The sequence below is a fragment of the Coptis chinensis genome, chromosome 5, assembly GCF_015680905.1.
Source record: "Coptis chinensis isolate HL-2020 chromosome 5, ASM1568090v1, whole genome shotgun sequence".
Lineage (NCBI taxonomy): Eukaryota > Viridiplantae > Streptophyta > Magnoliopsida > Ranunculales > Ranunculaceae > Coptis > Coptis chinensis.
Window position 1 is genome coordinate 68,257,613 of NC_141460.1, and position 18,856 is coordinate 68,276,468.

At 37.2% G+C, this 18,856-nt stretch overlaps 1 protein-coding gene across 1 annotated transcript; it reads left to right on the forward strand.

Annotated features, from left to right (window-relative positions):
- The first annotated feature begins 4,613 nt into the window (after positions 1 to 4,613).
- Positions 4,614 to 5,494, forward strand: LOC147498528 (uncharacterized). The gene is made up of 2 exons (XM_086563258.1): positions 4,614 to 4,701; positions 4,932 to 5,494. The coding sequence occupies exons 1-2, from the start codon at positions 4,614 to 4,616 to the stop codon at positions 5,492 to 5,494; spliced, it is 651 nt and encodes a 216-aa protein (XP_086419384.1).
- Positions 5,495 to 18,856: the final 13,362 nt, after the last annotated feature.

The window sequence follows — 18,856 nt, forward strand, 5'->3', positions numbered from 1 at the left end:
ATAAGACCTAAGTGCCTCATGTAATTTGCCAATTCACTTATACTCTTGTCTCCAGAACTTGAGGTAGAGAGAGATTAATAATAAAAGATTCGATTTTAATTAGCCGATTCTTAATAAGTTAGTTTTTCTAGTCCTATGTTCTTCTTCTCGTTCTTCGTGTTCTTCCTTCTTTATGAAAGGCTAATCTTCTCCTTCAAGGGAGAAGATGAAGTCGGTGCTTAGGGTTCATTGATTCTTCTAGTTCATGGTATTTTTCAATCAGGTTAGCTATTTATATTTTTAGTTATTAATTCCATTACCCAGACCAGATGATGGAAGTATAGATTAAGGTTTTTATTTATTGCAATCGAATATCATGCTAGTTTAGGGTTTTATTTATTGCAATTAAATATTTGCTAGTGACATGCTTTTATTTATTGCAATTGAATATAATGCTAGAATAGGGTTTTATTTATTGTAATTGAATATTACACTATTATTCTCTACTTTTCTTCTAGTTGTGTAGTGTTTTAGAGTAAGAGAAGTATTCCTTGTGTTTACCTTAGATGGTGATTCATTGAATAGCTGCCTAAGTTCACATAAAAGGAAAGAAGATACTAGTAACATAAACTTAGGAACAACCTTGAGTAGAGTTATTCGTTAATGATATTTTGTCCAAGAGGGCATCGGCACTCGCTCGATTGCCTAATTGTAGTCTACTTGTTAGAACAACCATGAAGCAAAATGTCATTGAATCAAAAATATTGGTGGATTCTAATCTCTTGAATTCCCTTTCTTATAAATTCTCAATAGTTTAGTTAGTTTAGTTTAGTTTAACATTAGAATCTACAATATCTATAATCATATTTTTTAATCCCTCAAACCCTCTTTCCAGTCCTGTCCTTCATATAAACATACACTTAAAAGTGGAACGATTCCCTACTCATCCTTTACTTATTGAGGGATAATTAGGTTTTGATACGCTTCTATTTTGTTCAATGACCATCATCTATCTACATCATCTATCTACATCATCCATATACCATCTCATACACAAAAAAAAGTGAGTGTCATCCAGTGAGGCACATGTACCCCACTGTTTGATTTAAGGTCCACAAGTCTGAAGTTAGACTAACTCTATCAACACTAGCTAACTTTAACTTCAACTTAGCTTTTTCACAACCATAAATTCTTATGCATTCCTACCTAATAGCTTTGCGTTTCACTACCTCAAATCGTGGGTTAAGCATTTTACAAAGCAACAAAAAACACTCATGTTCAACCATTTTAAAAAGTACTCATGCACCATAATCATCTTAGCAATTACTTATTTTATCATGTCTTTATCAAACTTGTAAGTACTTAAAGAACTACCACTATCAGCACCAAAATACAGTAGATGTTGCTGACCCTTACCAGAGATGCTAGCCTTTCGAGGTATACAAGTAAGTCGGTGCCTAAGAAGGTTACTCGTAGACCCCCTAGTAACCTCAAGTTCTGTAAAATAGTGGTTGTATTTCCCTTTCTTAATCCCACCTATTATTACTTCAGTAAAATCTTTCCATGCTTTTGACGTCTTAGTTGGTGCCTTCCTCTTTCGTGTCGTCATGGCTTCGTTAGGAGGCTGATCACCTATAGGTGGAACAACGCTATTTTCAGCTTGGGCAGTCACACTATCATCAGTTAACAAAGTTATGGTGGGTTGTTGCATAGAGTTGGAAGCCATTTGTTGTGACATATCTGTAAAATAACGTTAGAAATTATGGACAAATCTAACATGTAAGTCAAATGCAACCACTGAAAATCAGCTTATATAAGTAGCATACTAGCATTCCAACAATCGCCACTATAACCATTATATGATCAGATCCACCAATAAAAATGCACCAAGTTCCAAAACTAAAAAAAATACAATTCCTATACCAATATAGAAACATTTCATAACAAACCCAAAACACCCAGCAGAGAAAAAAAAATACACAGTTTTCATTTCAAATTAAAGTAAAATAGTTCTTTTACCTGAAAGCACAAGTTCCAAACAATAAAATAAAACCCCATCTTGCAAAATCAATAAGTAGTACTACTGAAATGAAGAAAACATATGCAAACCAAACAGATCTTAAACCAAAAAAACAAAGTAAGTAGGAAAGGAAATACCTTGAAGTTAAGATGAATGTGAGTTCCAAATAATAAATAAGATGGTTGGTGCAACTGTGCAAAACCACTTCACAAACTTAACCTGGAAAAAAAAAACCATCATTGAAGATGATTGTGAACAAAAAATAATAAATTAACAAGTAGAAATTGAAATAAATCAAATTGCTAACCTTAAATTGTTAGTTGTTTTGAGTTAAAGAGATAAGAGTTCAAGAGAATATGAAAGAGAATAAGATGGAGCAAGATGGAGCCATGGTGGCTGTTGGAGTGTTAGGTGTTAGGGTTTAAAGTGTTTAGTTACGTTGTTTAAATACATTGGGCAAATGGGCAACTGGGTACGGGCTAATGGGCCATAACTTCATGGGTTGTGGGATACTAGGATAGTGGGATATCTATAATCTATGTGCTTATAAAACGAGTAGCTCGCGAGCTACTCGAGCTCAAGCTCGACTCGAGTAGTTCACGAGTAGCTCGTGAGCTACTCGAACTCGAACTTGAACTACTCGCTATCTAGAATGAGCATTAAATTAAGCTCAAACTCGACTCATATCTTTATGTGGATGAGTTTGAGTCGAGCATTCAACGAGCTGAACTCGAGTTACTCACGAACAGCTCGACTCGATGACTAGCCCTAATGACAACATGCATACCGATTTAGTGATCCAGCACTGTAACATTTCTGCTGAAGCTGAGTTCTTCCCTAATGGATTGAAGATCCCCATGAGAGCTAGAAAGAGAGTACCAGGAGGGAGGGAAATAGTCACGGTAAGTTTGGACTTCGGAGAGAAAAGGAGCGAGTCATGAGAAAACCCTTCGTGATAGTATATTTCGAATTTTGAAATTTTGGTTTTTAAGTAAAGTCCGTAAACGGACGTCCGTCTGAGAGCGGGGCTGTATATATATATATATATATATATATTTGGAGTACAATCTCTAATTGTTTCCACAGCTAATTCAAAGCTAAAAGCATAAAAATCAAAACAAACTAAACTTAAACCAATAAAACTCAAACCTCTTACCTGAAAATCTGAACGTTCAGTGGAACTCCCCATACCAAACTCATCCAAATTAGTCTTCCCAAAAACATTCCCACCACATTCCCTCACTTTCTTAACTGCCGTGGCATCAAAAGCCGGTCTATACCCAGCCAAAATCTTCAAACCACCCGTATATCTTATCGCGTTTGTACACATGTGGAAAGACTTATGATCTCCGGAAGATAGCATGTTAGAATTCTAGTTTGCTCAAAATTATGTTTTTTTTACCAAGTTTGAGCTATTTTAACTCCTAGATAGACCGTTGGATTCCAGGTGGAATCCCTGAAATAGACCTGATCCGAGAGTTCAGCTCCATTGAAAATGTACACTGTCTTTTGATGCTTCAAGCTATATTGAATCAAAGTGTTATAATAGTTTTTCACATGTTCCTGACTTACTTTACTCAAATAACTACTAAGGTTGGGTGCAATGGCTCCTCATTCCCTTAAAAGCGGAGGGAGTGGCGGTGGTTTTTCCCCTATCTTAATATAACTCTCCATATATAGAGTGTTATTAAGGAATAGAGAGTGCATTCCCCGCCACTTGAAATGGCGTGGTTTGTAAAAACCCAAACGGTGCCACTTGAAGTGGCGTAGAATGGTCCAAACCATTGGACATCAAAATTGACTCCCCATCCTCAAACACTGTTTTTTGGTGGAATGGAGATAGAGGGTGGATGCACCATTGGACTCAGCCTAAGAGAATTTTTTTTTTATAATACACATATTTTAAAATATTCCTAATGATTAGCCATATCCAAATTCTTTAAGGTTTAGAATCAAGCCTTACGTAGCTCTTAATTCATTTCTCGAATTATTTCTCTTTCTAGGTTTTCTAGGCAACTTGTCAAAGCAATAACTTTCCCTTCATTCATCCAAATGGTATACCAATTGTTAGCATGCCAATTTTAACAGGTATTGGAAATTTAGAATAAATTATTAGAAGATACCAGTAATTACAGATAACTTCTTAAGAATATAGTCATCCTGAGTAATATATCCTTTACCAAAAATACCTGTAACTAGTATATTCTTATAATTTAACAATAAGTTAGCCGTTCTTAGAAGATACCTGTAACAGGTATTTTTGGTAAAGTATATTTGACTCAGGCTGGTTATATTCTCCAAAAGTTACCTGTAACAGGTAACTGCTGGAAAATATAGTCATCTTGAGTATAATATCATTTACCATAAATACCTGTTACTGGTATCTTCTTAAGAATATAGCCATCTTGAGTTTTCTATTATCCTTTACCATAAATACTTGTAACATGCATATCATACTGCGAGAGGAATAGCCTGAACCCATACTTGATAAAAAAACATCATCATCTTCTCAAACCAAGCTCTTGTAACGTAATCACCAACGAGTTTTGGCTTCAAACAATCCAAACTATGATAACTTGTTGGTGATTACGCTACAAAAGCTTGGTTTGAAAAGATGAAGAGGTTTTTTAACAGCAAGGGTTCAGGCTACTCCTCTCGCAATGTGATCATTGGCAATGCCTACAAAAGGGTAAATGAAAGTGGTTTGCCACTCGAAATTGCCCAAAGGATTACCTTAGCACGCTCTGTTTCCTTAATCCCAAACAAGCAAATCAAACCGTATTCAACTCTTCTAAAAATCATATAGCATAACTGTAAATCTATTAGAACCCAAACAAAACTAACTAGTATACTACATTGCAGTGGGGGGATGAGCGGAGCCCCTGCGTATGCTACGGTTGTTTGACAAATTCACTCTCTCCCAACAAACCAGGTCACACTATCAGTGAGTGTTGGTATAAGCAAAAGGAAGACAAGCAGAATGAAGCAGGTTATGTACATGAAACAAAACATGAAGAAAGAAGTATTCAAGACACTTTGTTGCTTGCTTGTCATGGTGATGACTTGGATGATGTGTGGTATCTTGATAGCGGTGCTAGCAAGCATATGACAGGAAACAAGAATTTGTTTACAAGCTTAACAAAATCTGATCGTGGCCAAGTAAAGATTGGTGATAATAAAGCATACAAAATCGAAGGAGTTGGTGAAATAGCTTTCAAAGCAAAGTCAGGGAACATCGAGACAATGGCTGATGTTTACTACGTCCCGGGGTTAAAAAGTAATCTTCTAAGTGCAGGTCATCTTTTAAGGAAAGGATTTGATATCCATTTCCGAGACAATGCTTGTTTCTTGTCAAAGAAAAGTCAGCTTGTTGCAAAGATGACCGTTGCTGAAAATAATTTGTTCCCTCTAAAACTTCAGAACTCGAATTTGTCTTGCTTCACTAGTGTTGATAATGGGAACTCAAAGCTATGCATGATAGGTTTGGGCACTTGAACTATGGAAGCTTGGAGCAATTATCAACGAAGGCGATGGTCAAAGGATTGCCTCAAATTTCTCTTACAGATGATGTTTGTGAAGATTGTCAGATTGGCAAGCTTCATAGATCTCCATTCCCTTCGCAGTCCACTTGGTGAGCAAAGAAACCACTACAACTTGTTCATTCAGATTTGTGCGGTCCAATGTGAGTTACATCTCACAGAGGTAATCGATATTTTATCTCCTTCATTGATGATTATTCAAGGAAAGTGTGGGTTTATTTTCTTAAGGAAAAATCAGATGCCTTTCAAGCGTTTAAGGATTTCAAAGCTGAAGTTGAAAATTTTTCTGGTTTGCGTATACCATCGTTGAGAATTGACCGGGGTGGCGAATATCTTCTGGCTGAATTTGAAATATATTGTAGAGATCATGGAATAAGACACCAATTGACAACTCGATATACACCACAACATAATGGTGTTTGTGAAAGAAAGAACCGCACTATCATGGACATGGTGAGGTGTATTGATAAGAGCCCAAAACTGTAGTTTTAACCCCTTAACCATCATACTTTTAGACCAATTATGTGAGTAATAATTAAGAGTTAATACTGATTACGTGTTTTTATGCATTTCAGGCTTCAAAGTCCATTATGTGCAGAAATATGCCACTTTAGCGAGATAAAGGAGAAAAGGTCGGTTGCTAAGGAGTTCTGTGATTAAAGGCCAAGATTCAAGAAGGCAAAGCCTTTCTAAAGCTTGGTCAAAAGCTGAAAAGTCGACGCCGCGAGTAAAAAGAAAGACACAAAGTCGTGAGAACTTCCGGGCGTATCTTTGGACTCAGACCTCGGAATTGGGCCTACCTTATGTCAAAATGACCGGCTCGGAAAGAGCTTTCCAATGGTCTAAGCCTTGACCCAATCAAAGGAGTAAAAGTGGACGAAAAGTCTGTTGAAGCCAACTGCAGTTGAAGAGGCCTTTTTGGACTGAAAGAATTGGGTTTTGGGCCTGATTCTCTGGTCCAAAACATGGCTCCAAGCCCATGCACGATTTTTGGATCTGAAAGTATAAAACAAGAGCTTGACTCTTTGTTAATGGTAGATAGTTAGACCTAGATTAGTTAGCCTCCATTAATTAGTTTTAGAACTTAGTTTTAGAATTTCAATTAGTTAATTAATTAGTTTTTCATATCTTGTTTTAAATCTAGTTTCATGTTTAATTAATTACTTTCGAACAAAGTAGATTATTAATTTAGTATTTGAATCATTGTTTTATTATTCATTAGATTAATAAAATAGTGTTCTTGATAATCTAGTTTCATTTTCATTTATTTATTAGCTTAAATCCTTAGATTTACTTAATTGTCATTATTAGTTTACTTCAATTATTGCATGAGTAGTTTTGAATTGAGTTTAAACAAGTAAATTTCAAATCTTTATATCATGTCTTGTTAAATTCCATTGGGAATGATAAGCGTGATGATTCTCGGCTAAACCTCCATTTGAGGGGGTTGAGAAGCCTTGATGAAAGCTTGATTCCGATTATCGTAGAGTCGTTATAATTTCCTTTCTACTCTAGAAATGATTAGTTCACCATGAGAATGGGTGTAATCGTTCACATGCTAGTTATGAATTGGTATAAATGCCATGTGTAATTAGGGATTAGGAGTAACCAGTTGTTTCTTGAAGCGCGTTCAATTTGGATTACGACGATTCTTTGTTAGTAGGATTAAGTCGAGTTAAGGTGGAATCAATCCCCCTCTAACTCCTTATCATAGAATTGACGTAGCATTCCCATAGTTGTTCAATAGTTGACTAGTTACATCTTGTGGGTAGTTGCATCGTAGTCTAGTTATCATTTCGTAAATCTCTCATTAGACTTTAAGAAGATTATTTATACGTAGAAAACACAGCATGTGGAAGGACTAGGAGTGGAACGAATCATCTACTCCACTATATCTCATAGGATTGAGAGTAGAAATCTTTGATAAATCATAGGCACGTAATTAAGTTTTAGTTTACTTACGTTTTGAGTTTTATCATTCATTTCGTAGGTAAACTATCATTTTTATGAATTATCATGTATGCTTAGTAGGAAGAAGTTAGACAAAGTACTATGGGCTAAAGCTGTTTCATGTGTTGTTTATTTGATAAACAGATCACCGACGAAGAGCTTGATGGACAACACACCTCATGAGGCATGGTATGGACTAAAGCCAAGTGTTCAACACTTACGAATTTTCGGGAGTGTTGCTTACGCACACATTCGTGATGCAGCAAGGAGCAAGCTCGATGACAAGGCAGAAAGTGTATATTTGTTGGCTATAGTGAGAGGAGCAAGGCCTACAAGTTGTACAATCCAGTAACAAAGAAGATAGTGATCAGCCGGGATGTTCGGTTTGATGAAAATTCTGCCTATAATGGTGGTACAAGTAGAACTGATTTTCCTATGCTAGAAAGTGAAGAAGTTGGCTCTCACACAGACAGTGCACCCCCGACTTCATCATGAGATGATGACTATGAAAGTCCTCCCCGAAAAGTGAGAAGTATATGAGAACTTTACAATTCCATTGAGCAAATTGAACTAGATGATGTTGTTTACTTTGGTTTCTTTGCGAGAGAGGATCCAATTTCATTTGATGACGCAAGTAAAGAAGAAACATGGAAGCAAGCAATGATAGAAGAGATAAAGTCCATTGAGAAGAATGGCACTTGGGAGCTCACAGATCTACCACCACACAAGATTCCTATTAGAGTGAAATGGGTATACAAAATAAAGAAGAATCCAGATGGCTCTATCAACAAATACAAGGCAAGGCTTGTGGCGAAGGGATACAAACAAAAGGAAGGAGAAGATTATACTGAAGTATTTGCTCCTATTTTCAGACTTGAGACCGTCAGACTAATGATTTCTCTTGCAGCTCAAAACAATTGGAAAATATTCCAAATGGATGTGAAGTCGGCGTTCTTAAATGGAGTTCTAAAAGAAGAGGTGTATCTCGAGCAACCTCCTGGTTTTGTTAAGAAAGGAGAAGAAGGTAAATTTTACAAATTGAAGGAAGCGTTGTATGGGCTTAAACAATCACCAAGAGCTTGGTACAGTCGGATCAATTCGTACTTTGAGAAGAGTGGATTTCAGAAATGTCGTTATGAGCATACTCTCTACACAAAAGGAAGATCAGATGGAAATAATATGGAGATAAGTCTTTATGTTGATGATCTCATTTTCACTGGAAATAATATGGAGATGTTGAAAGAATTTAAGCTTTCCATGATGAAGGAGTTTGAGATGACAGATTTAGGAGAGCTACATCATTTTCTTGGTATTGAGGTTCATCAATTCAAGAAAGGTATCTTCATTTCTCAAGAGAGTTATGCGAAAGAAGTCTTGAAGAAGTTTAAGATAGAGAATGCAAATCCAGTTTCATCTCCATGTGTAGCAGGTATAAAATTGAGTAAAGATGGTGAAGGAAAGCTTGTTAACTCCACCATGTTCCGTAGTTTGGTGGGAAATCTTATGTACTTGATGGCCACAAGACCTGATATAATGTATGCAGTAAGTATAGTGAGCAGATTCATGGAAAAGCCTTACTCAAATCATTGGGAAGTAGCTAAAAGAATATTGCGATATGTCAAAGGGACCGTAAACTATGGCATTTTCTATCAAGCTAATGTTCTGGTTAATCTTGCTGGCTATACGGATAGCGACTTGGCAGGAAGCATTGATGATAGCAAGAGCACTTCAGGTTACGACTTTAATCTTGGAAGTGGAGTTATCTCATGGAACTCGAAGAAGCAACCAGTTATAGCACTTTCTACTACGGAAGCTGAATGCATTGCTGCGTCTAGTGCTGGATGTCAACTCTTTTGGTTGAAAGGAATTTTGGAAAGCTTTAAGCACAAGGAAAAGGATGCAACAACTCTATTTTGTGATAACAACTCTACAATTTCAGTCACGAAGAATCCAGTTCTTCATGGCAGGACAAAGCACATCCGGATTAGGTTTCATTTCTTAAGGGAGAACAAAGGTGAAATACGTATGGAGTATTGCAAGACAAATGAGCAGTAGGCAGATATCTTTACGAAAGCACTTGGTGGACTAGCGTTCAAACAAAACCTCGAGAGTTTAGGAATCAAAAGCAAATTTGGTTTACGGGAGGCATTGTTGGAAAACTAAACCAAATTTCTAGAAGTCAAAGAGTCTTGGTGAAAGTTTAATTGTATTTAGGATAATGAAGAGTCTAATTCAAATGTGTGATATAGTTAATGAGGTTTCTAGTATCTAGAGTCTTCTTTAAAGGCTATATAAGCCATTTATGTATCTGTTTATGGATTAAGAAGAAAACTAAGAAACAAAGAACTGAGTTATTTGCTGGAAATTCTTCTCCCAAAGTGATAATCTAAGTTACTTTTATAACAATCCAGCAGGCATTCTGATGGACTTGTTTCCATTAAATTTCACTTATGTATCAGCTTGTAACAGGAATGCAAAGGTCGGGAGTTTTATAGAGAATGGGCAGTGGCAAATACCACAACCATTTACGGTATACTGCCCTGATTTGATTCAAGGTATTGAAGGAGAGTGAAGCTTCACCGCGAGGGGGGATGAGGTGATATGGTCTGTAACTTTGGGAGGAGAGTATGGGATAAAAGAAACATATGAGAGTATGAGACAAACAAGACAGAAAACTGATTGGCACAGCATCGTCTGGTTCACAAACATGATACCAAAGTTTTCGTTTATAAGCTGGTTGTGTCTGAGTGATGGGTTGAAGACAAGGCAGAGGATGAAACAATGGGGTAAAGTGGATTCAGAGTCTTACGTACTGTGTAATATCATCCTCCTTTTCAACTAAAAACCCCAATAAATTAACGCACTGAAGCTTGTCATACTATATGCTTGGATGCTCCTCTAACCATTATGAACATTGGGGTTTTGGCATCCGACAAATTACCTTTTATCGTCAGAAAAATATAATATAGACAATTAGAAACCTTATCTATAAAAATTAACTAATATAAAACAAATAATATGAGAAGTAACCAGTGCAAGACACAATCTTCTGAAACCTAATTTTAATTAGTCTTATGAACGACTAGGTGTAATTGTAATCCAAATAGATAATTTTCATTACCTAAAAACTATTCATATGATTTCAATTTCAAAAATTGACAAAATAAACTAACAATTGTTTGCTTTTCACAAAAGACAAATTAAGAAGAAACCAAAAAATAAAATAAAGAAAAGGCTTGTACACTTCAATTGTGTTTGGGTTGAATACTTGTAGTGCTCACCGGCTCACCCTGGAATATATTCTTGGCTTCACGCTTTGCTCACCCCCTCACTCAAATTTCTAACTCCGCTACTGAACTCAAAATATAAAAATGAACATAAAAGAAGACTGGAAATTACCTGGTCTTAAAGCCAAAGCCGTCTCCAACCAAAAAATGAACACGACAATCTGTAACAAATTAATTTGGGGGGGGGTTAATTAAAATCCTATAAAAGTGAGAAACATAAGAAATCACCAAATGGGGTTGTAATGCCTACTTGAATGGAAATAATCGCTTAAGAAATATGAGGAGACGGAAGTTTGAAGAGGCCTGAAATAAAGTTGTATGCAGAGAAATATGAGGAGACGGGGTTATTGCAGAGAAAAAGAAAAAAGAAAAGGGAGCCAAAAAGACATGAGGAGCGAAAGAAAAGAAGAAGAGTCGGTTGGTGTTCAGAATTGAAAATTTGAACCGACTTCAAATTTGAAATATGAGGCGGTTGAAATACCGATGAAATATCAGTTGAAATAATGATATTTGTGCCCGACAGTGTTTTAGGTGGCTTTCAATTCAATTTTTTGGTTTGAGCGTCAACAACGAAAAAGACCGCCCAAAAACTTGCGGCAAATTTGGGTCATATATCAAAGTATCAAACGGACTCCTACCATCAACCCACGAAATATCGGTCCTTATCGACGATTTATCCCATTCAGTTAGGATTACTATGTTACAAGGCCCAAAATATCGAATTCGGTGAATATTTCGATGTACGCAAAAAATGATATATATCAGAAATATCAGAAATATCGGAGATATCTATTTTTTTGTTGACTAGTCAAAATTTTGTTTTGTATGTCGATATATCAGAAATATCGTCGATTATATCGGAAACTGAAAAGCTAGTGTGCGTAGGGTGTACTCAGTGTATAGCATCTAGGCCTCTCATATAGGCACAAGTACTGGTGTATTGCAACAAAGAAGTAGTGTCCAAGGGCTCTCATTCCTACGCACTCATACACCCTGATGCACCCTAGATGCCCTCATATTGGAAATATCGTCGATTATATCGGTTCGCAATTATCGTCAATATATCGGTCAAAGTCAACAATATTTGGGCAAAGTCAACAATATTGGTCAAAGTCAACAATATTTGGGCAAAGTCAACAATATTGGTCAAAGTCAACAATTTATATCGGATATATCGGTCGATATATATCGTTATATCGGAAATTGTGATATATATTGGGAAAAAAATGATTCAATATTCGGTTGAGATATATCGAATATATCCATGTCGATGTACCAAAAAAATGATATATATCAGCGATATATCAGATATATTGGCGATATTTTGGGCCTTGCTATGTTATATATAGGGGTGGCAATTTTCTACACGACCCGCTAACTTGACATGAAATTAGCAGGTTTGGGTTGGGAAAAAAGGCTTTTAGGTCATTTAAGGGTTGATTCGCCAAACCCGTCAAATAAATGGGTTGGGTTAGGGTCACATATGTTAACCCGAGTAACCCGTTGGTAGACCTGATTAGGTCTAATGGGTCAGGTCATCAACCCATGACATGTATAACCTGTTTTAAGATAAGGCAGGGTGTACTTGTGCGCAAGCCCCAAAATATCGAATTCGGTGAATATTTTGATGTACCCAAAAACCGATATATATCGGAAATATCAGAGATATCTATTTTTTTGTTGACCAATCAAAATTTTGTTTTGTATGTCGATATATCGAAAATATCATCTATTATATCAAAAATATCGTTAATATATCGAAATATTGTTAATATATCGATTGTGTTGAAATATCGTTAATATATTGGTAAAAAATCTCATCTATCATCCCAACTACCTAAAATAAACCAAGGCCCAAAATATTGCCGATATATATTGTTTTTTTGATACACCGACATGGATATATTCGATATATCTCAACCGATTATTGAATCCTTTTTTTCCCGATATATATCGCAATTTTCGATATAACGATATATATCGACTGATATATCCGATATAAATTGTTGACTTTGACCGATATTGTTGACTTTGCCCAAATATTGTTGACTTTGACCGATATATTGTTGACTTTGCCCAAATATTGTTGACTTTGCCCAAATATTGTTGACTTTGACCGATATTGTTGACTTTGCCCAAATATTGTTGACTTTGACGATATTTCCGATACAAAAAAGCTAGTGTGTGCAGGAGAGAGAGTGTGAGAGAGAATCTAGGACACTCATAAGGCATGAGTGAGGGTGTATTGCACCAAAAAATATTGCAATCAATGTCTTTTAAGCCAACGCACCCTAGATGCCCTCTTTCTGATATATCGACATACAAAACAAAATTTTGACTGGTCAACAAAAAAATATATATCTCTAATATATCCGATATATAGACATCCTCAATAAATTATTAGTACCGGATTCCAAACCGTTAGTAATGTTTTAATGTAGCAGAAATAAAAAGCGTTAGAAGGGGGAATTGCTTACCATTTCATACGTTGGGAACAAATCATGAACAAAATTTATAACCGTTACCTCATAATTAAGTAATAACCGAAAATTGTAACAGTTGATACGTGTTGCTGAAATTAATTCCAGTAACAGTTGATAACCGTTAGTAAGATATCTAACGGATATTAAGCGTTACTAATTTTCGTTACTATTAATTTGTCATGCTTTTGTGTCAACGCAAGATAACCGCTACTAATTATTTTTTGCAACGGATGTATATCCATTACTAATTGGTTGTTATGGTGTAGTGCAACTAACCCAACATGAATCCAACACAAAATTAGTGGGTTCGGGTTGGAAAAAACGCTTTTGGGTCATTTAAAGGTTCACTCGCCGAACCTGTCAAATAAATGGGTCATTTTGGGTAAGGGCACATATGTTAACCCAAGTAACCCGTTAGTAGACTCGATTTGTTCTCATGTCTAATGGGTCGGGTCATCAACCCGTGACCAATATAACATGTTTTAAGATAACTTTCCCTATTTTTTAAGATCTCATCATCCCAACTACCTAAACTAAATGACTAAAAATTAGAAGGATTAGCCGTCAGATTAATTCGATAAAGATATGTTTTGTTATTCAATTTTCATTGATATGTAGATGAATTATTGATGATTTTTTATACAGATTAATATATGATTTACTAAATATTATTGCTCAATATTAATTGGTTAATTTTATGGTGTATTTTACATACATGTTACCGCCTCTACATGTTATCTATGAATTTGAGCTGAAATTGAATTCACCGCTGGCTTAATTAGTGGGTCATATGTTCGGTAACCTGTTATATAGGTGGATTGGGTTTAGGGTTGACAAACTCAACACGATTAGTAATTGGGTTGGGTATCGGTTTGCTCTCCTAACATGTGACATGAATATGACATGACACGAACCCGACCCAATACAACCCATTGCCACCCCTAATAGGGACAAAACTTATTTTTTTTCTTTATTGTCCAAATTGATTTAGGCGATATTTTACAAAACAAAATCCAATGTGTCACTTAAAATCTAAATATCTAAGGCTAAAATTATTTAAATTATTACTTAATTAAATACGTATATTTTCTTCATGGACATCAATAATGAAATGAGGTGGCTAATGAAATTTTGAAATTATGTGTATTTTTCAACAAGGAAATTTTGGGATGACTATAGCATAGTACAAAATATCAGGATATGACAAGAAATATCGTTCCTTGATTTATGGATATGTATCGTGGATATATCCCCTCCCTCTTTAGGGATATTTGACATTGTTTCACATACAAATATCGTGGATATATCCAAAAGATGGCATCTAGGGTGCGCAGGGTGTATGGGTGTATAGGATTAAGAGACATTGATTGTAGTACTTTTTGGTGCCTGCCTGATGAGTGTCCTATATTCTCTCTCATACTCTCTCTCCTGCGCACACTTGCTTTTCTGTATCCAAAATATCGACAAATATTATGGATATTGTGGATATTTTTTGATATCGCACACTATAATTTATATTTATTTGAAATATAATGATAAATATTTCTCATAAATATTAACCTCAAATATTAAATAAACTTGTTAACTACACAAAATATCGCATATATTGTAAATATCGTTTAAATATTGTCGATATTTACAGTTGAATATATCCTGGAGCATATCGTGATATTTATATAATATGTATCATTTTCTAATATCTCGATATATATCGCGATTGTTTGTACTATGGACTATAGTATTTCACAAGAAATGACATACCCGAACAATATTGTAATGAGGTATTGTAATAGGGTATTCCTTTCGTACCATTTCTCTTGCTTTCTCTTGATCTTTTTTGGATGAGTATAGAAATGGATAGAAATGAGAACCCAACCAGCCCAAACAATGTCGATAGATAGGTGCCATCATCATGGTTCATTTCTTGAGTTTTACACTTTCTGACTTTTACCCACCCACTTATTAGTACGTCAGCCATGTATGCACACAAATTACCATCTCTAAGATCCAATGTCCTAATCTCTCTCTCACTCTTTCTTTCCTTTTCTTCCTCCCTCCTTTCTCTCTGCTCTACTGTTCCTATTTATATCCTCCTCCATTCTTTCCTATCCGTTGATCTCCCTCCTATCCTCTGGTCCACACTGGCACACCTGTCCTCTTAGGGTTCTGCGGCCTTGCTCCTATACCCCCCATTCCTTCTCTATTAAGTTGCCTCCTCTTTGACTCTGACCGCTCTCTTTCCACATGCTGTTGTACGGCCCGACCACTTTTGCAGAGCCGCGGCCCTGATCCGGTGTTTCGCCTTCTTTTTCTTATATTACTTCGGGCCGGCGGACATGCTACCTTGGTAGCCCAAAAAGGGGTTAATACAAATGCCCCCTCTCGGTCTGCAGATCTGAATGGATTTGTGGGCTGAGACTCCCCAGCTGTCAGACTACCATGCTATCTTGTCACCCATCAATCATTCGAATCATTCTGACCATCACGCTACCCACTGCCTTGACCTCCGGACCTTTGCCACGCGCCCCTAGGCACGTGCCTTGCGGCGCACGCCCAACGAGCCCTGCCTCCTTGATTCTCGCAATGCCACGCGTTTATTCTTTAATGGATCTCTTTTACACATGTGCCACCCCTTTTTTACCATTTTGCCCCTGACTATACAAATCCCGCCCATCACCTTTATTATGCACTCCTCTCTCTTCCCGACTCTTCACTTTTCATTTTGCTAACTGTACCTTCAACTTCCCTCACTCCATTTTTCTTGTGCTTTTTTCTTCCTTGTGAGTTCCTTGCATCTGTCTTACCATCTTCGGTGAAGCTCTCTTTGCATCTCACTTACGCTTCACGCGCGGATCATCTTCTTTACTCAGGTTTGCGTCCATAACTCTCAGTTTTCTTTCCTTGCTAGCGTAAGTTGGTTGGTCATCATTTTCTTTCTTTTTAGTTCTTGCTCCTTCGTGACCATTTCTTTCTTCCTGCTGTTCATCCATCACTCTTACCCGCCCCGTCTGTCTTGTTCATCCTACTCTGGTGCCATGTCTGGCTCTGAATCTGGTGGCTCCTCTGCCACCAGATCTACTAGATCTGTGTCCCCGACCTCCAAATCATCTGTCTCTGTAGCGGAGTCTGAATCTTCCGGCCCCTCCGCCGACCACCCAGAATCTCTCTCTACGGAGTCAACCCATGGGGCCGCTGTCCCATCTACCTCCGGTAGACCCTCTGCACTACCTTCTCCTCCATCTCGCTACCGCCAACCCAACCTACCAATTGTAAAGGCTGCCTACGACATCCCTGAGGATGTGGTCTTAGAACATGTGCCTGGGGTCACTCATTTTCCCCATTTAGTACTGCCGCGGCCAGGGTTTTTGGTAGCAACCGTGGGGCAAATAGCGGCTGGTCTCCACTTCCCCTTATCCTTGTTAGATGTTGAAGTCTGCAACCATTTTAACATTTGGCGTGTCAAGGCATCGGTAACTTTTGGCAAATCATGTACGCTGCCAATTATTACAATACCACGAATACCCCTCAGATTTCTCTTCAGGACATCACTTCCCACTATTTTATCAAGAAAAGCACCAAGGTTTGGAGCGTGGGGTATCAATCCTTCTGCATGCGTCCGCAGAAAAAGTCGTTTGTTATTCGCGTCACCTCCTCCGACAAGGTCTGGCACCATTATCCCCTCTATGTGTCTGGGAACTTCCTCTCCGCTGCTCTGCCCCCTGAACTGTCCTTGAGGCACTCCCATTTTATCCACTGCGGTGAGTTGAGTCGATTGCTTTGTTGGCTTTACATACTATTATCTCCTTGACATATCTTTTCCTCTGTTTTTCAGGTTGGAACCCGGATTCCCACTCCTAGATATACACTGGTGTTTCCTCCGTGATTTTCACCAGACTCCGCAGCCTAGGGGCCAGTGATAAGTGCTCAAAAGGTGCAATTTAACCCTCGATTATGCCTCTCGTTTAGCCATCTTAGTGGACTAATAGTGTTTGTAAGTTATGTTTTATGATTCTACAGGTGAAAGAGAGAGTTTTGTGGAATATTAGAGAAAAAGGGGTAAAAGCGGAGACAATTCGAGCATTAAGGATCACATGGGAAGCCCGTGGACAATCATGGAGAAGGCCAAGGAATTGAAGCTATTAAAGATGCGACTTGGACCTATTTTAAAGCCTATTTGGAAGCCCAAGGCCAAAGGATTCGTTGCTTGGACCAAAGCCCGCAAAAGAGGATAGAATGATAGAGCAGAAGAGACAAAATAGACTTCCGCGTCTGGTATGCGTGTCCAGACGCATTGATCGCATCTAAGACGCATGGATCTTGCCTCCAGACGCATGAAACGACACTGTAGCCAATTCCTTCTCAGTTTTGGAGACAAAGTTGGACTCTAAAAGAAGTCTATTTGTATTAGAAAACAAATGGAGGTTTGGAATACTTCTAGAGCTCATTGTAACCCCTATAAATAGAGGACCTAAGTGCCTCATGTAATTTGCCAATTCACTTATATTCTTGGCTCCAGAACTTGGGGCAAAGAGAGATTAATAATAAAAGATTCGGTTTTAACTAGTTGAGTCTTAATAAATTAGTCTTTCTAGTCTTATGTTCTTCGACTCTTCTTCTTCTCGTTCTTCGAGTTCTTCCTTCTTTATGGAAGGCTAATCTTCTCTTTCAAGGGAGGAGATGAAGCCAGTGCTTAAGGTTTAATGATTCTTCTGGTTCATGGTGTTCTTCAATCAGGTTAGTTCTTTATGTTTTTAGTTATTAGTTCCATTGCCCACACCAGGGGATGGAAGTATAGAATAGGGTTTCACTACAACAAAACAACACTTTTGTGACGGCTAGGAGGCGTCAGAATTATTTTTTGTGATGCCTACAAGGCGTTGGAATTTAGGCGTCTGTGTTGGTGTCAGAAATATTTGTGACGCCAATATGCCATCACAATTGACATATTTACTGACGCCTATACGCCGTCACTAAATGTGCATTACTAACGCCTCTACGCCGTCACTAAATTTGCATTACTGACGCCTCAGTACCGTCAGTAATTATAAATTTGACCTTTTTTTTAAAATGCATACTAACGCCTGTCAGGCGTCACAAATTATTTTTTATTTTAAAAAAAATAATATTTGTTTTTTGTTTCCATCCTAATATTTATATTTTTTTCCCCCTGAAATTGCATGTATAAATACAACCACATAAACCCCAAACACATAATATAATTAAGACTTGACAAGCAATTATACACAAGGAAAATCTTAGTAATAACCATCACTAAAATTTGACTAAGTATACATATCACTAAATGAATAACATATAAATTAAAAGATATAGATGTATGGATATAGCATAATCTACCAACATACTATTTCAATATAATTCCTATACAACAACTCAAGATCACATCCTAAGAAGCAAGAGCATGGGGTCCTTGACGATTCTCTTGGCGGTCTTTCTCTAAAACACATACCCTGGACCAAGCTGCCAGCTACAGATCTTCGGTGATGTGCATTTTTCCTTCATAAAAAGAAAAAAATTCATTTCAACTAGACCTTAGTCAATACAAGCTAAGGAACTACTAAAACAAGCTATTGACTAGTC